Source organism: Trichechus manatus, unplaced genomic scaffold (assembly GCF_000243295.1).
Source record: "Trichechus manatus latirostris isolate Lorelei unplaced genomic scaffold, TriManLat1.0 scaffold00021, whole genome shotgun sequence".
Lineage (NCBI taxonomy): Eukaryota > Metazoa > Chordata > Mammalia > Sirenia > Trichechidae > Trichechus > Trichechus manatus.
This window is the reverse complement of record NW_004443957.1, coordinates 5,568,803-5,592,282: the sequence shown is the minus strand read 5'-3', so window position 1 is coordinate 5,592,282 and position 23,480 is coordinate 5,568,803. Positions and strand designations below refer to the sequence as shown.

The following is a 23,480-nucleotide window of genomic DNA, read 5'->3' as shown; positions in this document are numbered from 1 at the left end:
ATTCACAATGGGGCCCACTGGATGGACCATTCACTACCTCCTCTTTTGGGAATATCCAGGGAGACAAGGCAAAAGGTAGGGGAAAGGAAATGCATACTACAAGGTTGGTGTACCTTGTCTAACCATAGAAGAAGAAAGCTTCTCTACTTGTGAGAGGCAAAAGGATCTTCTCCACAATCGGAGATAGGATACAAGATGCCCAGAGAGCTCCCCAAAGAGACCTTAACTTACTATGATCTGCTACAGGGGGGCAACCAATGTGCTAATAAAAAACTCTACTTGGCTTCAGGGTAGCCTGGACTTTAACATGCAAATAGCCTGAGTAGGCCAAACAGAAACCCCTTACACATCTACATTTTGCTTTGGACCAGAATAGATTTTACATTTTAACTTACCAGTCAGATAAGATAAAGGCCATCTCCAAATTATTGAAATACATATGCATTACATAAAGAAAAAAAAAAAAAACCCATTCTTGTCAAGTAGATTCTGACTCATAGCAACCCTTTTGAACAGAGTAGAACTGCCCCATAGGGTTTCCAAGAAGTGGATGGTGGATTCGAATTGCTGACCGTTTGGTTAGCAACTGAGCTGTTAACCACTGCACCACCAGCGTTCCATGTATTATATACACATATATTATATGCAGATAATGAAATTTTTAGTAACTTGCTAATAATTTTACATCACACAAAATGGTGTAAGCTGGGGCTCAGGAAGATAAAGTAGACACAAGAATGACATTAATGCTGAATACATGGAGAATGCCTGATGGCTCAAATAGGGCACAATATCAAATATATTTGATTGTTGGCTGATAAATTTAAAATGGACATTAGGGACCACCCAGTCAATTCTTTTCTTTATACAGAGCAAGATTAACTGCAGTACACAATTTTAACATTTTAAGATATCACAGTTACTTGAAAATTCAGAAACCATCAATATATTTATACCTCCCTTCTTACATGGGGTTGCCATGAGTAGGAAATGACTCGATGAAAACTAACAAACACGACAATGGCATACTAAAAAAGAATTATGCTTTTTAAATACTAGTTTTGAATCTTCACCAGAAAACTGTACAGAAAGATAACACTGCTGTTTCTCTCTCCCCAGCTTTTTATTTTCATTTCTTGTTTTTTAAATTAAAATGATGAGTTTTTTGCAGGTCATGCTGCTGGTTTGCTGACTGTATCAACATCCAAAGTGATAGGAAGACATCAAGAAGGAGAGTTTAAATGGAGTAATAGTGACCTGGACCATTTGAAGAAATAGTCAACCAAGGCTTGGTTACAGTAATTGATAGCAGAGTTAAGAGATACATTCTCAAAGTCAACTTACCAATTATCTGCTAAAGTTGTTTTGAATATTCTATCTCAAAAATTTACAATTGACTGTAGCTATGGAATATGGGAGAGATTATATACTGATAAGCCATGAATCCTAGATAGTTCTTACTAATGGTAATCTGATTTTTGAGCAGGGAAGATTACTAGTTTTTAATTCTGAATCCATAGAAATGTCATGAACAGAGGTTTTCACTAATAGTAACAAAAATATACTATTAGTAAGGGTCAAAATCCGGTATCTCCTTGCACTCCAAACATTTACAAAAGGCCAGATTCACCGAGGATAATTCTGTAACTCACAGCTTCTTTAGGCTGTGAAGATAGGTTAATTTTTCCTTCCTATTTTTCATTTATGGTTTTATGTCATTTAAAAAATACTGAATGTTTATTCAAAAGGAAGATAAACATTTTCTCAAATATTCTAATTTAAAAATTAAGCATCATCTTAAATTGACCAATCATACTTGTCTAAAGGCCAGCAGGGTAATTGCTGGAGCAGACGGATGCATTTCTAGGTTTCTTATAGCAATAGAGAGAATGAGCTCAGATTGCTGTTGATTTTTTTTTTCATAATTGAATGATACACAGAAAATCTACCGTGGTTTTTGTCAGTGTTATGGCACCACTTGTAAACACAAACCATTACACAGCCTTTCTCAATTTATTAAAATGTTCTTTCTCCCCATTTCTTTTCTGAATTGTAATTTTTAACAGCTTTGTTGTTGTTAGTTGCCATCAAGTCAGCTCCTACTCAAAGTGACCTTCTGTACAACAGAACAAAACATTGCCGGTCCATGCCGCCCGCAAGACTGTTGGTATAATCCCTTGTTGTGGCTGTTGTGTCAGTCTATCTCATTGGGGGTTTCCCTCATTTTCACTGATCCTCCACTTTACCAACCATGATGTTCTTTACTAAGGATTGGTCTTTCCTGATGACATGTCCAAAGTAAATGAGCTGAAGTCTTGCTATCCTCACTTCTAAGGAGCATTCCAGTTGTATTTCTTCAAAGACTGATGTATTTGTTCTTCTAGAATTTGGATAAATGTTTGGTTTTATTTTATATGCTTTTTTTTTTTACATTTTTAAAAAATATGTGCCATACATATGGAAAAGTACATAAAAAAAAATGTACAATTTAAAAAACATTTACAAAGTGAGCACCTTTGTAACCACCAACTTGTTCAAGAAATCAAACATTTCCAGCACCTTAGAAGCTATTGAAAACCCTATGGAGCAGAGTTCTACTCTAATACCACACTGAGTCTCCATGAGTCAGAATCAACTCCATAGCAACTGGTAGTAACTGGTAGAAGCCCTTGTATGCAGCTTTCTGATCACAAAATCCGTCTTTCCCCTTTGGAGGTGCCTATCCATTATCCTGACTTTCGAAAATCATTTTCTAGCTGGGTTTTAAATAATAATTTTACTATTTATGCATGCAATTTTAAGCAATTTCATTTAGTTTTGCCTGTTTTTATCTGATAAAATGGCATCACAGTCTATGTATTCTTTAAGATGTGTGTCTTTCGCTCAACATTATGTGGTTAAAATCCATCCATGCTATTGCATGTAGCTATAGTAAAATCATTTCTTTCGCTATAAATCACTCAATTATTTCACCATTGAGGGACTTTCCAATAGCTTCAGTTTTCAGTTCTTATGAACAAATGCTATCATGAACATTCTCATATGTGTATTCTGGTGCAAATGTGAAATATTTGCTCCAGGGTAATATCTAGGAGTAAAGTTGCTGGGTCGTAGGGTGTATGTAGGGACACTGGTGATTCAGTGGTAGAATTCTTGCCTGCCATGCAGGAGACCTACATTCAGTTCTCAGCCAATGCACCTCATGCACAGCCGTCACTCATCTGTCAGTGGAGGCTTGCATGTTGCTATGATACTGAATAGGTTTCTGTGGAGCTTCCAGACTAAGACAGACTAGGAAGAAAGGTCTGGTGATCTACTTCTGAAAATCAGCCAATGGAAACCTATGGGTCACAACCACAACTGACTATGAGCATGGTACAGGACCAAACAAGTGTTTCGTTTCATTGCGCATAGGGTCACCACGAGTCGGGGCCGAATCTATTGCAGCTAATAGCATCAATAACAACAGTGTATATGCATCTGCAACTTTATAACACTGAAAAGTTTTCCCAAGTGGATGTACTAATTTACCCTCCTACCAGCAGAATATAAGAGTTCCCTTTGTCCCACATGCTAATTTTTTGTGAGTTTGGTCGGTGTGAAATGGTAACGCAGTGTGTTCCTAATTTGGAATGTGAAGTTGCTCATATGTTCATGTTTTTTGGCCATTTGTATTTTTTCTTTTGTGAAGTGTGTATTACAAGTATTTTGCCAATTGTCAACAGATATACTGATTTATAGGAGTTTATATCCATCTGGATGCTAATGCTTTAACAGCTATACGTATTTAAAAAATTTTTCTCATTCTGTAGCTTGTCTTTTTAGTTTCTTTCTGGTACTGTTTGATAAAGGAAAGGTCAAAATTTTAGTGAATTTTGTGTGTTGTTTAAAAAATTCTTCTGTCTCCTGACATCATAAAGCTATTCCCCTTTACTGTGATTCTAAGTGCTTTCAGGTTTTGCATTCTCATATTTATAATTCACCTGGTAGTCCTTTAACTTAGGATGTATCCGAGTTACGACAAACCGAACTTACGACTGTGTGTTTTTTGTTTGTTTTTTGTACGTCTTATCGTTAGTACTATGTACTACAAAGAGTGTTGCAGCAAGTAATTTGCTGATATTATCATTCTCAGATGTTCACTCACAGATGTTCAATGTTATGATTTACTGTTTAAAACTGCCATATAGCAGGCAATAATGAAAACTAAAAAAAAAAAAAAAAAAGGCATTCTATTTATGTCAGAACCAGCTTACAAGGGACTCGTTGAAACAGAACCCAGACATAAACCATGGGATACTTCTAGTATGATGCAGAAGTTCAATTTCATTTTGTTACTTATAAATAATTTCTGGTTTTATTATTCCATTTTTCCCTCTGTCTGGGGTTGGAAGTTATATGCTGTTTCTATTCTTTCAGTGGTTATCTTGAACATTCTAACAAGCACAGTTTACTTAGCACAGTCTAAAGTCAGTATCTTTATTCTTCTCCTGGATATAACTAAGTTCTTTGAATACTTTTGAATTCATTTCACCTCCTATCCATATTTGTATGTTATTATAATCATGTATTTTCTAATTTATGTTTTTTAATCTAATTATACTCTGTTATTAAGGTCTTACATAGTTAACGGTTGTTTAGATTTACCAATGTATTTATAATTTTCTTTTCTCTTTTTTCCTTCTTGCAAATCAGGCATTCCATCTGGGATCACTTTTTGTTGAAAGGATCCTTACGAATTACATTTAGTGAAGGTATCTCAGTTTTTGTTTGTGTAATATCTTTTTGTTTTGCCCTCATTCTTTCAGGATATTTTCAGTGGGAATAGAACTCTAGGTTGGCAGCTTCCTTCTTTGCAGAACATTAAATATATCAAACAACTGTCTTCTGGCTTCCATTATTGCTTCTGATAAGTAAGCTCTCAGTTCGTCATTCATTCGAGTGTAATTTGTTTATTTTATTTAATTGCTTTAAGATTGTCTTTGGTGTTCTACAGTTTCACTATAGTATATCTGGTGTGGAGTTTTTTTTTTTTTTTTAATTTACACTGTTTGTGATTCACCGAGATTCTTTAATCCCCACGTCAGTGTCTTTCATCGATTCTGATAGAGTTTCAGACATTATATCATCAACTGTAGACTATGCTCCAGTCTTTCCCTTTTCCCTGGAATTCTGATTATGTACATATATTAGATCTCTCTCTCCTTCAAGTCTCTTCACCACTTTTGCATATTTTCTAATTATTTGTCTATTTGGTGTTGCATTCTGGATACTTTTTTCTGTCTTATCTTCGGTTCACTAATTCTCTCTTCGGAGGTGTCTAATCTCCTGTGTGTGTGTGTATGTGTATGTTTATTTTGTTGGTTGCTTGGTTGGTTGCTTCATTTTGTTGATGGTTGTCGGGTTGGTTGCTTCACTTTGTTCGTTGGTTAGTTGACTGGTTGGTTTTAGGAAGTTCTATTTGGTTCTCTTTCAAATCTGGTAGGTCACTTAAAATATTTTCTATTGCCTGTAAAATTTTAAGCTTTTTTTTTACTTCTTTAAACATAGTAAGTATAGTTGTTTTAAAATCTGTGTCTGATAGTTCCAACAGCTGAAGTATTTGCACAGCTATTTCTGCTAGTTCTCTTCCAGCTGTTTCTGCTGATTCCTTGTTTCCTTGTGTGTTCTTCAAAATTTTATTGTAAGCTGCTCATTTTCCTTAGAAAACTGGTTTTGGAAACACTTGGAGGCCTAGGATGAAAGTTCGCTCCTTTCGAGAGGATTCCTGTTTGCTTCTGCCATGAGGCACTTCCAGTCAGAGACCACCTTAAACTATATTCAAAATTTGAGGGGTTTTGTACTATCCAGATGTTTAAAGATATGAAAAGTTACAACTTCTAAAGAATTCTTTTACTGCTGTTGTTATGTGCAACACTGAGGCAAGTCTGCTTGCATTCCCCTGTTGCCGAGTGGAAACCCCAGGTTCTGCTCAGCGTGACTCATAACAGCCAATAAACGAGAGACCAAAGTAGAAAAGCAGAAAGGCGCCTTTATTTTGTTTCGCAAGGAAAGGAGACCGTAGAGGCTGCTGCCACCAAGACTGCTCAGTGAGGGTGAGGGGAAAGGTTATTTTTAAGGGGTTTACAAGTAGAGAGTTCATACAAGTAACATCAGCAACAGTCTTAATCATACTATGCAGGTGCAATGGGGTTTACATATAACTTCATGCATCACCAGGATTTAATGCAAAGTTATGGGGTGTGTCAAGCAAAGGAACCAGCATTCTAATGCAAAGCTATGAGGTGAGCCAAGCAAGCTGCTTGAGGCAGTTGAATTTTTCACAGCCTGGGGGCCTCTATCTTACCCCTGGCATTAAGGAGGATGGAGATGATTCACTTCTGGTTCACCCGCACTCTGAGAGGGTTGTCCTTTAGGGTCCCAGACTAATGAAGGGTTATCTGTCATTAGACTCTCCTTTGAGCAGGCCTGGGCTTTCATTTCTGTTCCCCAAAGTTTGAGGACTCCAAACCAAGGCTCAAGGTCCCTTGGTTGGGAAGATATCCTTGGGGCAAAAGAAGCTTCCTTCTGCTTACTCTTGCAAGTTCCCCTTTTCACTCTGATTTTGACCTGATAATTCCTTATTAATTTTGCAGTTTTTGTTACATTCAGTAGTGTTTTTTTTCTTTTTGTATTTTATTCAGAATTTTCAATTTTAATCAGCAGGGGGATTAGTTTTAATAATCTATCCTGCCATAATACCAGAAATGGAAAAGTCTCATTTGATTTCTTCTTCTCCTGCTTCTCCTCCTCTTTCTTCTTCTTTTCCTCCTTCTCCTCCTCCTCCTCCTTCCTCCCCCTCCTCCTCCTTCCTCCCCCTCCTCCTCCTTCCTCCGCCTCCTCTTCCCTTCCTTCCTCCTCCACTTCTTCTTCCTCTTCTCGTTCTTCTTTCTCTCTCTCTCTCTCTCACTCACTCTTATTCCCTCTCTAACTTACATTCGTGTCTGATGAAAGCCTAACAAATAAAATTCTCTTTTTCCTCCCGTGGCTAAACCATAACCTCAGCACCAGACACTGAACAATCAATTTTTGATTGTAGCATTCCATTTTCACAAAATACACTCATATAAAAACTTCATATTCTTTCTGGGTTTTTCTGATCTACTAATATTCTATATTCTTAGATCAGTCCCTTATTTGTTTCTGATCACTCAATCTTTATAATATACTGTAAAATCTCAAGAGCTGTGTTCCTTTTTCTTATTCTTTTCTCAGATTTTTAAAACTTTCATTAACTACTATTCTTCTAGATGAAACTTAGAATCGTTTCCCCTAGTTTTGAATGTAATTCCTTTGAACTGTTTTGAACTATATTAAACCTATAAATTTATTAGAAAGAATTGGCATTTTATAAATAGCCTTCCTATCTAAAATCAGTTTATGTATCTCTTTTATCACCACTTATTCAGAACTTCATTTACATTTTAATAGACTTTTTTAGTTTTCTTTATTTGTGACACTACTTGCTAAAATCATTGCCATTATAATATCATATATTTAGTTGCTATTATTAGTTGGATCATTTTTTTAAATTATATTTTCAAAGGTGTTTTATGGTGTGTTTGACTGCTCTTAATTTTCTGATTTTTTTTTGTCTTTGGTAGTATTTGAGAATTCTCTTACTAATCATAGTCAATTTTCATCAAATCTTCTGTGCATTCTATACATATATAATAATATAATCTACAAATTTTGTTCTTTTTCAGGCTTTATATTGGCCAGGATGTTTAAAAGAATATTCAATAATATTTATGTTCCCTATTTGTAGTGGTAAGTTCACACATGTTTAACCAAAAAATATAATAATAGCTCACAGTACATTGAAGGTTTTAAGTGTATCGTGGCATTTTATGTAGGACTTAATACACCAGCCCCCAAAAGAAGCTGAAGAAGCCCTGGTCCAACATTACACAACCAATAGAGTTTGACAGCTGGGACCAGAAAAATACAGATGCTACATCCAACCAACATAGAAGAAGCTTTTGAATTTTACAGATAAAAATTAAGTAGGGTTGGCTTTTTTGTTTGCATGTTTCTGTTTTTGCTAGAAACTGAGAATAATGGATACAATGAAGTAACAAATTTTAATATGATGAAAAGATTGTCAAAAATGATGGTGATCAGTGAGGGAATACACTGAAAGGCAGTGCTAAGAAGGCATCAGAAAGAAGACTAACCAGGCAAACCACTAGCGGAAAGGGTCCATCTTCTAAATACTGAATTTTGGTAATTAGCTCTCTGTGCAGGATTTATCTTGCTCACATGGAATGATATGAACCCACTGATAGAGTGCTAGGTTCTATTTTTAGATCAATGTTTCTTAAAGTATAGTCTGTGCATCACCTGGAAAAGAATCTTCTGAGTGGACAGACAGTCTTGTTAATAAGCAAATCTCCAGGCCCCACCACAGGCCAAATGAATCAGACTGGCACGGGGAGGGGAAGGAAAGGGGGGATAGGAAACCTGCAATCTAAAGAGGACCCTAATGGCTTCTCATGCAAACTAAAATTTAGAAAAAGTGGGAGAGAGGGAAGAGAAAATAAAAGAGGCAGAGAGAGACATAGAGAAACAAAATCAGAGATAGCTGGGAGGGAAATTTTATACTTGCCCTTATGGTGCAAAAGGTATTATAAATCAAACTGATAAAAGCTGAATCTGATATTCCCATTAATATATTATAATTAGACCAGGAGACTTTTCAGAGAATGGAAGGCAAACATCATATTCAATCACTTAGCAGTTATGTATACAAAGCACTGCAAAGTATATGAATATCAAGTAAGGCAATGCATAACTCATCACATCTAATTATATTAAGGAAGTGCTATCAGAGTCTACCATATGAATTTATCGTCTTTCTTTGTAATTCATATATTATATTCATTGCAATAAATCAGAAAGTGAACAAACATCTTCATGGGTCATAAAATCCAGGAAGGTTTTGAGAGGATAGTTTTTCTCAGCTATCCATGAGAAAACTGTGGAGTAGACTTGGGACCGCCCTACTGCTTTTGCAGAAAGGAAGCTAGGAATGTCAGTTTGATCTTCTGCCTGTCAGGCTCCTGGTATAAACAGAGGAGATCAGGTTGTTGGTTGCATATTTGAATGTCAAATATCTCTCTTCTCTCCTAGCTGCCATCTCATTCGCTCCAGCAGCTTTACCTCCTACCCTGCTTTTCAATGCATCTTGGCTTTTAAAATTCATGAGCCACCCCTTATTCATATTAAATGATTCGCCCTTTGCTTCCCTATCACATGACAAAAAAGTGTCGATGTTTTTCGCCACTCAAAAGTACACAGGGCTGAGTATGAATTTTAAAAAATGTTATCTTGTTGATGACCATTATCTTGAAATGGCGGATTGTAATTTAATTCATCTAAATTCAACAGAAGGCGTTGTACACCTACTATGCATCAGGAACTGTGGCTACCAAGACAAATGATGCATGGTGCCTAGTGGGAGAAGCCTGCTTTTCCTTCTATCTGCCATCCTAAAAGACACGTGTATAGCATGACTCGAACGAATGAGACTGCCCCAAGCTCCACAATACTCAAATGCATGGGAGCTTATATCATCAATGAGCATGGCCTTTCAAAGTATTAATGTTTGAAAGTTGATACTAAATGAGGCCACACTTGCTCAAAGGACGTTTGAGTCTGCTTTGAGCCATTTCCTAGTGAACAAGAAAAATATTATCATTATTTTACAGCTTCTTCTGTCCTTCTTTTCCTCCTTCCCTTTTCCCTCATTTGCTCCAACCTGTCTGGGTTTTCTCTCCTCTGATACGCCAACCGCCAGCCGTAAGTCCAAAGCCCAAGCGCCCCTACAGCTGTGCAGATGTCATCCAGGATCAAAAGACCCTGGAAGAGGGCTCTGAGGTCAGTGTGAGGCTGAGACAAGGGACATGAAGAGGGACTGTGTGTGCAGCGCCTCAGTAGTGCAGTTTGGCTGACTGTTTATTTGACAAGCTTTTATCAGCGTGTATACTGCCTGCTGTCTGTACCAGCAATGGGTTCATTGCCCGAATACAGTCCACGTGAATCTCCATGCAAACTGTCATAAACCAGACACCCACTGAGTATTTGTGGCACGTGTGTACAGCATTGCCTTCAAGACGCTGTCCGCACCTGGCAGCTCCACATCCCAGTGTGCTAGGTGTAGGCCAAGACCAGGCCCTTCCTCCCGCACTACTTGTTCTCATGCCAGTCTAGCTGCAGCCTGACTGAAAATGTGAGCTCTGCTGCTGACACGCTCCAAGTTACATCAAGTGATGCCCCTCATACACACACTAGGTTAAAAAACAAAATGTCTCACCACAGAGTCTTTCATCTTCTTTGGGAGAGGGTCTTCTGCCGACTCATCCAAATTTTGATGTAAAAATTTAGGAAACAATTTGCATTGAATAAAGGACCTGAAATTGGAAAAACACAGGTTTTACTCTGAAAAATGTGTCCATTACAATGTTTGAGGTAAATGGCTTCACCGGAGACCTCACACCCACAAAGGTCAAATACAAGTGCTCTCTCCATTAATCAATTTATAATCAAAATGGGCACATATTCCAGTGATTGGAAGGTAATGTTTTGATCATCAAATTTCACAGTTATGAAAGTAGTCAAGCAACTAAGGAAGTCTGCGTTCCCCAGCAGCAGCTAACTCCGCTCTAGGATTTCGGATTCTGTACTTCCACTCACCCTTCGGGGCTTCTTACTCACAAAGAGCCTCAGCAAAACTCAACATTCCAAAAGGGTAAAACAGTTGACCATAAAAATTGTGCAATCCGTGTTTGACTTTTCTTATGCTCATTTTTCCACACCTTTCATCTTGCTGCACCTGACAATCTAAAATTATGACCCCCAAACAATAATGTTTATCTTAAGTCAAAATCTTTGATCAGTTTGGACAAATTACACAAGGTACTGCTACTGATATCAGAAATTCACTTCAGCATCAGATGAAGGGTTTTCAGTCATAACTACATATTTTCAAAGATGTGAAAGACATAACTAAAAAGGAGATTGACAAATATACTTTAAGATGACTAAGGATGATAATTAAATGCATTTAAAACTTTGGCTCCGACTTCACAGTAAGCCCAGAGGAAAGCAGCCATTTTAGGAACAGCAGCAAAGAAAACAAAAGGCTTTCTTTCCTTCCAGTGGTGCAGGTCTAGTCTCCTGGGGTAATTGCCTGGAATAAAGAGAGTGACGCTGCTTAATGGATCCAGAGAGGGTATGCTCTGAGGTTGTAGCTTCTCATACAACTCACCCAAGGGAAAGCCAAAGACAGCGCTTGGGTGCTATCAGCCATCTGGTCCTGCCATTGTGCATTTTATTTCACAAACATGAGAGCAAAGGTTATGTGTTCACTGGAAGTTGAGCCTGGATTTTAATTAGTTTCTGGGTCTGCATTTCTCCCACCCTCCCCACTGATTAGCTAATTCAATAGCTTATGATCCCAACCACAATGAGCCCCGATTGCCGACTCCCACTCAGTGGGCAAGCAGCCCTGCTGGAAGGGTGCAGGCAGGGTGTACAACGAAGTGGCGCACCCATGTTACTCACATCAGCACCGACGGGTCACTGCTCTGCCTGCTCAGGTGGTAGGAGAGGGCGACCAAGAGGCCGCAGAAGGCCGAAAACAGAGCTGGGATGTGCTGTGTACTCCATGGCTCCTACAGAAAAGGCATCAAATAACCCAGTCACTCTCGTCTGTCTGAAGAATAGAGGGGCTCTCTCAAACGCTTAGGTTCGCGTCTTTCAGGTCTATCTAGACACAGCTTTCCCATAACCCCTTTTGCAAGCGGACATACGAGAATCTGGGTTCACACGCAAACCTAGCCCATTCATGTGTAAATGTTGATTTTGACAGGGGGCAGTGGAATCTTTCAAAATAACTGCACGTTTATGTCAATATTTATTTAATCTTTTCTGAAATTGAGTTTAGAATTTTTATAAGGTGTAACATTAAACATGTGCCCCCTCTTTTGAATTCAATACAATACTTAACAATGATTATAAGAATTTTATTTCTTCTTGTTGTTTTTAGCTGTCATCCAGTTGGCCCTGACTCATGGCAACCTCATGCACAATGGAACAAAGTGCTGCCCAGTCCTGCATCATCCCCATGATCGGTTGCAGAACAAACGGACCCTTGTGATCCATAGTGTTTTCATTGGCTGATTTTTAGAAGTAGATTGCCAGGACTTTCTTCCTTGTCTTAATCTGGAAGCTCCACCAAAACCTGTTCAGCATCATAGCAACACATAAGCTTCCACTGACAGATGGGTGGTGGCTGCACATGAGGAGCATTGGCTGGGAATCAATCCAGGGTCTCCCAACTTAATCAATGGTTTAAAAGGTATAAGAAATGTAAAAATGGCCCAAGAGATCAAATAGACTACACGAAACCAAACCCATTGCCACTGAGTCGATTCTGACTCATAGTGACCCTATAAGACAGAGTAGAACTGCCCCATAGGGTTTCCAAGGAGCGCCTGGTGGATTAGAACTGCCGACCTTTTGGTTAGCAGCCATAGTGTAGCTCTTAACCACTGTGCCACCAGGGTCTCCTAGAGGACTAAAATGAAATTTGGAGAAGATAAAAGACAATCCCTCTGCAGAAAGAGGAGAGGAATTTGAAAGGAGATGAGCAAGATACTTGAGGTTTAATCTGATAGACGCACAGATGCGAATATTCAACAAACCTCCCTCAGCGTGGAAAAGCAGACACAGGAAACAAGTGTTCCCACCAAGGGCAGCATGGAGACCTTGGACACCACTCTCACTCCAATTTGGTGTTCCCACCAGCAAGCATATGTCTTTTATGTATAAGGAAGAAAACTTCTACATATTTAGCCTTTCAATCACCATCAGCAAAATACGCTTCTGCCTTCCAAAGGCTGAATTTAGTCAAGGACTTAAGTGTTCTCTCAGGATATTTATCTGTTAACTCACCAAGTGTTTTATTTGAGAAGGATGAGCTGTTAAGTGTGTTTAAAATCAGACACACAAACAAATGAGTCAAGTGTGCTAATATTATATTCATAACTGTTAAGATATGCTGGAAAGCAAATGTTACACTGGGTAGAGCTAGTGATTTTATTTTTGCATGCTTCGATTTTCCAGAAATTAATGATTCATTTCTTTTATCTCTCCACAGTAAATGTGTGGGAGCCTGGGAGAGCAGCGCCCTGGAACCCTCCTCAGGTCGGCTTCCTAACGTATCTGGCACAGTGATTTTTTCCAAGGTCCCCAAGGCACGTGGGCACATTCATTGTTTCTCTAATTTTGTGTAGATGTCTTCCCGCCAATCTTACTGAAAAGTTCATATCCACAGATAAAAGCCTTCTCTGCTTAACTCTTCTCCTTCTGGAGTTTCCTTCAGTAACCTCTTCCACTCCTGTGTCCAAGAAAGAGATGCACTTCCTGCTTCCTGAGGCCAGCCCTCTCCTCACACCCACGATTCCCTCCTGTTAGTCCACCAAAAAAAAAACAAAAATATTGTCGACTCCAATTTATGGTGACTCCATGTGTGTTAGAGTAGAACTGTGCTCCACAGGGCTTTCAATGGCTGATTTTTTCAGAAGTAGATCACCAGGCCTTTCTTCCAAGGTGCCTCTGGGTGGACTCGAACCTCCAACCTTTCAGTTAGGAGTGAGCACTTAAACATTTATACCACCCAGGGACACCTCTTATTCCACAAATATCCCCTATTTGGAAGTAAGCCATCCTCTCTTTACATTGGTTCTTTCTCCTCTACCTATAAAAGGGCCTCCGTTGCTGCCATCTTTTTTAAAAGGCCTTCCCCTTGACCCAGTCACTCTCACAAGCTCTCTCTTTGCCATTCTATCCAGGGCCAGTCCTGCATCTCAAGCGTTTGCGCTCCACCTTTTACTCCTCCACCCCCAGTGACTGATTCCCGCTGTCACTGGAACACCTCTTTGAAGAGAGCACTGCTTCAGAGCTGGACAAGCCTGGAGTGAATCCCAGCACTGCCTGCCATTTGTGAGCTGTGTGACCTTGGCTAAGGTGCTAAACATCTCTGAGTGTTGGGTTATTTCCTCTTCTTTAAAAAGGCAAACTGTTACCTATTCAGGGATTGCTGTGAGGGTGTTTTCTGTGCCGCAGGCCATCTTTTAAAGTTTCTGGCACAGCAGGGAGTGGGAACAGGGGACATGATGGACTCCTCTCTTGGTGCCTGGCCCCAGGGCTCAGAGCCAGACACAGGTGATCCTGGGAGATGCTTCCTCCACTGACTGACCCAGCAGGCAGCTGAGGCTCACATGTTACTGACATGCCTTTTTAATACCTCTTCAATCTGTCCCTTCCTCTTACGGCATCCTGCCTGGGTGAGGCCTCCACTGTCCCTCTCCAGCACCACTGTCAATAGTTTCATAACTAGACAATTGTATTCCAGTCTCCGCAGCCCTTTCCCATCCCAGAGACCCCCACAACTCATGCTCCACAAAATAGCAGAGTCATCTTTCTCTCCTAAAGCACAGATTTGATCATGCGACTGCCCTTCATTCAATGCCTTTCAGTGATCCGTCTTTGCTTGCCAAATGAAATATACTCCACAGGAAGGCACATAAGCCAATTAGCATCTGGCCTCAGCCCAACTTCCAGCCTCATTTTCATGTTTACAGTATTCACGGCAGCACAACCATGAAGATAAGTTGCTTCCCATCCCCTGCCTTTGCACATAGGGTCTGTCTGATCCACTCGCCTTCACTGTCGACCTGAGAACCCATGTTTCAGTGCTCAGCATAAGAACTTTCCCCTGCGAAGTGCTGTCTTCCTGACTTCCCAGCAGAATGAAGACTTTCTCCTCCGCTGTGCATCAACAACACCTTCAAACACCTCCAAACACCTCCAATGTGGCATCTAAGGGATGTTACCTTCATTATCTGAGGAAGGTGTGGCTGCCCCTCATCTGAGAGCCCTTGACTGCAGGAGTTGTGCTTACACGTCTGTGCAAGTCACAAAGACAGAGAAGGTCTTCAATGTTATTCCTGAATCAATGTTTTCATTATGTTCAAGGTGAAAACAACTTGCCACGTGACTTGTTGGCTCTGTGAGTCTTAGACTAGTTTATCCTATTGGAAAAGGGGTTCTGAAACATGCCAACACAATCCCCTCCAAGACTGAGCTCACATCACTGCCTCTGTGAAGTCTTTCATGACACTACCAGGATGCATCAGGCCCACGTCCTCTGTGTCCCCAGGGCAGCTGGGGCACCTCCCACTGAGCCTCACTGTCCACCTGTCTGCTCCACCATGGACAGTGGAGGGACAAGCTCTGTCTTTTTCCCCTGCACCTGGCATAAATGTTAGCACATCAAGGTTTCCTCAAGTGAATAACCGCGAAAAGTTCAGTGATCTATGCTGACATTGATCTTTCTTCTGCTATCTGCGTGGAGGAGAACTTCAGGAAGAAAAAAAGGGTGAAAGAATCATGCAGTTCAAATCAAACGTAGATCAGGCAGTGAAATGCTGCTGAGATGATGAAACTGTCTAAGAAAAGGCAATCCTGTGACCCTGGGACTTATATTTCTCTTTCAAACAGCACACTCAATAACAGAAAAGTCATTCTGAAACTTGATTTTTAATTCTTTCCCCATAGTCCAGTTATCAAATATGGATTGATCACCTACTATATCTACCACCTAACTGTCAGTTTGTCATACTGTGGTGGCTTGCGTGTTGCTATGCCACTGGAAGCTATGCCACTGGTATTTCAAATACCAGCAGGGTCACGCGTGGTGGACAGATTTCAGCAGAGCTTACCGGCTAAGACAGACTAGGAAGGAAGGCCTGGCAATCCACTTCTGAAAATTAGCCAATGAAAACCCTATAGATCACAACAGAACATTATCTGACTCATGTTGGACATATTTTCAGGAGGGATCAATTGCTGGAGGAGGACATCATGTTTGGTAAAGCAGAGGGCCAGCGAGAGCAAGGGAGACTCTTGGTGAGATGGACTGACACAATGGCTGCAATGATGGACTCAAACATGCTGGCAACTGTGAGAATGATGCAATCCCGGCAACGTTTCATTATTTTGTTTTACATAAGGTCGCCATGAGTTGGAATCAACTCGACAGCAACTAACAACAACAACCTACTATGTGCCAGGCACCAAGAAGCACAACTGTGAGCAAGACAGAGAGTGTTTCAGTCCCATGAAAGGACAAGTAAAAAGAAACACAAATAAGTAATGGCAATAAGATGTGATATGTGTTATGACAGTGAGGGACACATTGCTGATCGGTCACAGAGCAGCAACCAGAGCCTCAAGTGAGGCAAGGTAATGGCATTTAAGGGAAGCCCTGCACAGAAGAAACAGGCAAATATGGCCCTGCCACTCTAGGGGCTGTGGAAAGGCCAAGACCAGCTCTATAGGTGCTTGAAGGTGGGGGGTGGGTGGCCTCACCCAGCCTCGCGTCACTCCTCCCTCTCCCTGCTCTGCCCTCTCTCCTAGGGCTTCTCTTCTTCCATTTCATATTCGGCTACTACAAAAAACAAATATAAAACGTTTTCCTAAAGGGAAATACTGGCTAAACTCTATATTCCTTTATGGATTCTTCTACAATCACCTATGCTTTATGCTTAATTCAAAATCTCCTGAGGGCAGAGACTTTTCTTCCACATGCACCCTATAAAAATGCAAACCCTGAGAGAAATCACTGACAGAAGGGTTGAGTCATCATGAGCATAGAAATAATTCTCATTGTGTGAAACAGGGAAAAAAGGTCAAAGGACCCAGTGCCAGCAGAAACTGAGTCCAGGTTCATCACCTCCTGGAGTGGATGATCTCATGGAGGACATCAACTTCTCAAAGGCTCAGCTTCCTCTTCTGTAAAAAGGTGACAACGGCACCTTTTAGAAAGTGTGGCTACAATGACTAATGAGATCTGAAGTCACCTTGCACACTGCAAAGCAGTGTGTCAATATTAGCTTTTTTTTTAATTGAAAAATAAAGTGTACTCATGATGGATGGCCTTCTGAGAAAGTAAATTAAATCTAGACTCTATAGTTAGATAATTAAATTCTCCTATTTTTATCCTCCCAATACCCTTTACTGAACTCTTCTTTCATTTTGTCTTAGTTATCTATACTGCTGTAACAGAAATACCACAAGTGAGTGGCTTTAACAGACAGAAATTTATTTTCTCATAGTTCAGGAAGCTAGAAGTCCAAATTCAGGGTGCCAGCTCTAGGGGAAGGCTTTCTCTGTCTGTCGGCTCAGATGGAAGGCCCTTGTCTTTTCAGCTTCTGTTCCTCGGTTCCTTTGTGATCTTCATGTGGCATTGCATCTATCTTCTCCTACCTGTGCTTACTTGCTTCTGTGCTTTTTATATCTGCTCCTTTTATATCTCAAAATTGATTGGCTTAACCAGATGGCTTCACTGGAGAGCTCCACCAAACATTCAGAGAAGAGTTGACACCAATTCTACTCAAACTCTTCCAGAACACAGAGAAGGAAGGAATGCTCCCTAATTCATTCTATGAAGCCAGCATAGCCCTGATACCAAGTCCAGGCAAAGACACCACAAAAAAATAAAATTATAGACCAATATCCCTCATGAACATTGACCCAAAAATTCTCAACAAGATTCTAGCCAACAGAATACAACAGCATATCAAAAAAAAAAAAAATACATCACAAATCAGGTGGGATTCATACCAAGGTTGCAAGGATGGTTCAACATTAGAAAATCAATCAACGTAATTCACCACATAAATAAAACAGAAGCAAAGAATCACATAATCATGTCAGCCAATGCAGAAAAGGCATTTGATAAAATCCAACACCCATTCCTGATAAAAACTCTCAGCAAAACAGCAATAGAAGGCAAATTCCTCAACATAATTAAGGGCATAGATGCATGACCAATAGCCAACATTATTCTCAATGGAAAGAGATTAAAAGCATTCCCCTTGAGAATGGCAATGAGACAAGGATGCCCATTATCACCACTCTTGTTGAATATTTTACTGGAAGTCCTAGCCAGAGCAATAATGCAAGAAAGGGAAATAAAGGGCACCCAAATTGATAAGGAAGAAGTAAAACTATCCCTATTCACAGATGACATGATCCTATACATAGAAAATCCCAGAGATTTTACAAGAAAGTTACTACAACTAATAGAAGGGTTCAGTAAAGTGGCAGGGTACAAGATCAACATACAAAAATCGGTTTGATTCCTATACACTAACAAGGACAACTCCAAAAAGAAAATCAAGAAAACAATACCATTTATAGTAGCCCCCCAAAGGATAAAATACCTAGGAAAAAATCTAATCAGGGATGTAAAAGACTAATACAAGGAAAACTACAAAACACTACTGCAAGAAACCAAAAGAGACCTACATAAATGGAAAAACATACCATGCTCATGGATTGGAAGACTTAACATTGTGAAAATGTCAATACTACCCAAAGTGACACAAATAGACATATGCACACACATGTTCATTGCAACATTATTCACAACAGCAAAAAACACGGAAACAACCTAAGAGTCCATCAACAGAGGAATGGATAAACAAAATGTGGTACATACGTACAGTGGAATACTATGCAATGGTAAAATATAGTGGAATACTATGCAATGGTAAAGAATAATGATGAGTCTGCAAAACATCTTATAACATGGATGAATCTGGAGGACATTATGCTGAGTGAAATAAGTCAATCACAAAAGGACAAATATTATATGACACCACTTTTATAAAAAGTCAAGAATAGGTTTACACACAGAAAGCAACGTTTTTTGATGGCTAGCAGGGGTGGGAGGGGGAAGGAGGGAGAATCACTTACTAGATAGTTGTTGTTATGTGTCGTTGAGTCAGTTCTGACTCATAGTGACCCTATAGGACAGAGCAGAGCTGCCCCATAGGATTTCCAAGGAGCAGTTAGCAGATTCAAACCACCAAACTTTTGGTTAGCAGCCAAGCTCTTAATCACAGGGCTCCTACCAGATAGAAGACACGTGTAAATTTTGGTGACGGGAAAGGCAATACACAATATGGGGGAAGCCAGCAAAATGTGATCAGAGTAAATGAAGACACTGAGAGGTACACAAGAATAAAGATAACTACAGTAAATGCTATAACATATTCAGTTCTGCAACAACAGTAATAACAAACAAAAATTTGTGAGCAGTTACATAGGTAGACATTTATGTTATATAGGTGTAGGAGGGCATAATGGGAGTAATGTGTGTGCATATATAGGTATAGTCGTGGACATTTGTATATACATATTTGTATGTGCTGCATATATGTTCATATACATAATAGGGCACATGGGGGCATAGTTATGGAAACTTCCTAGACATATACAAGCACCTCGTGGGACTGAGTTACTAGGTTTCAAGACTCAGGATCATAGTCTCCAGGGACGTCTAGGTCAACTGGCATAAAATAGTTCATAAAAATAATGTTCTGCATCCCAGTGTGGTCAGCAGTGTCTGGGGTCTTAAAAGCTTGCGAATGGCCATCTAAGATACAACTATTGTTCTCCTCCCATCTGGAGCAAAGGAGAGTGAAGGAAACCAAAGACTCAAAGAAACAATTAGTCCATAGGACTAATGGCCCACGTGAACCACAGCCTCCACTAGCCTGAGACCAGAAGAACTAGATGGTGCCTGGCTACCACTACCCAACCACTCTGACCAGAAACACAATAGAAGGTCCTGGTTAGAATGGGATAGAAATGTAGAACAAAACTCAAATTCATAAAAAAGACCGGACTTACTGGACTGATAAGAGACTGGCGTAACCCCTGAGACTATCGCCCTAAGACATCCCTTTAACTAGGAACTGAAGCCACTCCTGGAGGTCACCTTTCAGCCAAATAATATATTGGCTTATAAACAATAACACCCATGAGGAATGTGCTCCTTAAAACAATCAGCTATACCAGACGAAACGGGCAACATTTGCCCAAAAACAAAGATGAGAAGACAAGGGGGCAGGGAAACTGGAGGGATGGAAAGTGAGAAGGCAGGGTGAAAAAGGGGAGAGTGCTGACACATTGTGAAGATAGTAACCAATGTCACGGAACAATCTGTGTATGAATTGTTGAATGGGAAACTAATTTGCTGTGTAAACTTTCACTTAAAACACAATTAAATGTTTTATAAAAAAGTGATTGGCTTAAGACACATCCTACAGTGATACTGCCTTATTAATATAACAAAGAAAATCCTATTTCCACATGGGAATACATCCTCGGGGTTGGGCTTTACAACACAGATTTTTGGGGGACACAATTCAATCCAGGACACATTTACTCTGTAATTTTCTATTTACCTAAATCTCTTCAATACAGATGCTGGAGGACAGTTACATCTCACTACTTCTGAGGGACCCTCCCTCATCACCTACTAAAATAGTAACTGATAGAAAAAGATCGGGAGGTAAAAATATCAAATCAGAAACAATGAAGTTAGAGGTGAACAATGTTGCTTCCCTTCTTCTACTTCCCAGCATCTATCTCAGTTTGTAATTATACATCTGTAGATGTGACTATTTGATTAATATCTAATTGCTCCACTCAGCCTAAACAGACTGTTTTACCCACACCTCACATAGGGCCTGAGCTATGAAAGGCATTTAATAAAGATGGATATAATGAATGAACTGGATTTGAGCAACTGTCATATGTTTACTATACACTGCAGATTTACGAGGGGAAGGACAGGGGCTGTTTTATTTAAGTACCTAAGGTACAGAGAGGTTGTCCTTTCACACGCAGAACAGTAGTTAAAACCTTGGGCTCCAGCGTGAGACTAGCTGGCTTCCTATTCCAACTGTGTGGATTACTTGCACTAAGATACTGGGTAATATCTAAAAAAATTAACAGTGCCCCCTTGTGGGCTTGTTCTACATATTAAATGAAATAATGTGTGCAACACACTTAATACAGTAAACCAAAAAAACCCAAATCCACTGCCACTGAGTCAATTCCAACTCATAGCGACCCTAGACGACAGAGTAGAACTGCCCCATAGAGTTTCCTAGGAGCACCTGGTGGATTCAAACTGCTGACCTTTCGGTTAGCAGCCATAGCTCTTAACCAGTACACTACTAGGGTTTCCCTTGATACAGTAGCTGGTACAAAATGCTCGGTGTTTGCTCTTGCTATATGATTTTCTAATCTCCATAAAGGATGTAAGGATGGCAGTGGAATCACTCTTTCTGAAAAAGTTAGAATCTACAGTAGGTACTCTTCTTCTCTAGAAGACAAGGGGAAGAACAACAATTTTTACAGATTCCTATTATCCCTCCAATTCTACCCCACAGATAGAAAGGACAGTTTTAGAAAGTAAGAAACAGAAGCTCTGCTAAAAACTGTGAATTTGGCCTTGCTAAGATGTGTGATTATCATCCCAAACTGCATGGCGTGAACCAACAAATTTTATCTGGGTAATTTTCATTTATTATTCTAAGCTGTTACATTCCTTCTGTTCTGTGTACTACATTAACTAGATTAAAAGTCTGTATTCGTTCTTTCATACATGTGATTTCTTTTAAGCATAACTAATGGCTTAGGAATAAATTGTCAGACATGAGTGAATGGCAGTGTGTCCATAGGGGCAGGACAGAAGTAATGAATATTTCCTTCAATACTGTAAAAGCAAAGTGCTGCCAGAATGGCATACTTAGAGGCAGGGCCAAGATGGCAGAGTAGTCACATGCTTCCAGTGTACCCTCTTACAACAAAGACCCAAAAAAACAAGTGATGCAATTATATATGGCAATGTGGGAGCCCTGAACATCAACGGCAGAGTTGAGGAACTGGAATGAGTGGCAGGGGGAGGAAGAGACGGTTTGGAAGCAGCGAGGAGTTGCCAAACCTGACCTGGTGAGAGCCTGAGCCCTTCAGGCCTGATCAGCTCCGGGGTGAGCGGTGAGGCAGGCAAGCATCAGGGCTCAGGAGATGTATTCCACACTCAGAGAGATCCAGCCGCTGAGAGTTTACTCAGCCATGCAGAACCAGTGAGAAGCAGCTCTCGACTTAAGATAAGTACTTGTGTACAGCTTACCATGCAGATCAAAAACACCTCCATCAGGGAGAAAAGTCTCTCCCATTTACTTCCCCACTCCCTGCTCTGCACTGGGTTCCGGACTGGCTTCAGCACTTGCCGAGTTCCCTGGGCCAGAAGTAGGATCTGTCACATGCCCAGAGCCATTCTCCTGGCCTTGGAGAGTGAACAAATTAATAAACGGGAAAAAATAAACTGCCAGCTGCCTAAACCAGGAACCCAGGGTAGGTACAGCTCCTTTGCCTAGGCACAGGCATAAGGGATCCATGGACTTTGAGTGCCTTTCCTCCTGCACAGACTTGTGTGGGCCTATCTCAACAGCGTAGGCCCTTATTACCGCATTACAACAGGGTATATACCGGAACTCTAACTTCAACTGTTTCAGCTGTGAAGTGGCAGGTTCTTGACATTTGACACTGCTCTGCCCATTAAGCGGATCTTCACTTACATCAGGGGCCGGAGGACTGGTGGCTCCACCCATGCCACCTAGTCACCTGCAATAAGGGGCCCATGAATAAGAGGTGACCCCTAGTCCTTACAGCCAACAGCATTAGATGATCATAGTCTGACTGCAATATCCACTCACCTATGCGCTCTAAGGAACAGGGACACGCCTTCTTCCTGGACACTCTGAGGCATGTCCCTGTTCCTCAGAGTGTGTCCCCTTGCTGCAGCCAGATGCCTGTGCCAAAACCAATCACCCATGCCTGTCTAGGACTGTAAGTGAGAGTCTACACCCCACACTTGCTGGCTATCTATCTGGGCACCTGAGCTGAATCCATACAGGAGGAGTGGGCAGACTCCCAAGCTCACATACCTAGTAACAGATCTAACCACCTGGTGACAGGACATTAGAGCTTCAAAAATGCCAATAATCAAAATAGCTCATCGAGCAGCCTATCTGGGCATATCAAAGCAAAACAAGAAGCTAGGAGAGAGTAACCAACATAAAATAAATAAATATAATAATTTATTGATGGCTTAGAGACAACAGTCAATATCAAATCACATAAAGAGACAATCCATGATGGCTTCAGCAAGCTTCCAAAATAAATAATCTAGAAATTTTCCAGAGGAGGAAAATATCCTGGAATTACCAGAGGCAGAATAGAAAAGATTAATATACAGAACTCTTCAAGAAATTAGGAAGGAAATTAAGCAAAATGCAGAACATGCAATAGAGGAAATTAAAAAGATCAGAGAAAAGCGTAATGACAAATTTAACAGTCTGCAAAAATCCATAGAGAGACAGCAATCAGAAATCCAGAAGATTAACAACAAAATTGCAGAATTAGACAACTCAATAGAAAGTCATAGGAGCAGAATTGAGGCAATGGAAGTCAGAATTAGTGAGACTGAAGATAAAGCACTTGCCACCAAC

General features: G+C 40.3%; 1 protein-coding gene across 1 annotated transcript in view; it reads right to left on the bottom strand.

The window, feature by feature from the left end:
• The window catches only part of PCNX2 (pecanex 2), a 343,407-nt gene that overhangs the window by 190,009 nt on the left and 129,918 nt on the right, over nucleotides 1-23,480 (bottom strand). Inside the window, exons 16-17 of the mRNA XM_012554495.2 lie at nucleotides 11,605-11,714; nucleotides 10,355-10,451 (exon numbers count right to left, since the gene is read on the bottom strand). Of these exons, the coding sequence (XP_012409949.1) occupies nucleotides 10,355-10,451; nucleotides 11,605-11,714 (207 nt within the window). The remainder of the gene's footprint in view (nucleotides 1-10,354; nucleotides 10,452-11,604; nucleotides 11,715-23,480) is intronic.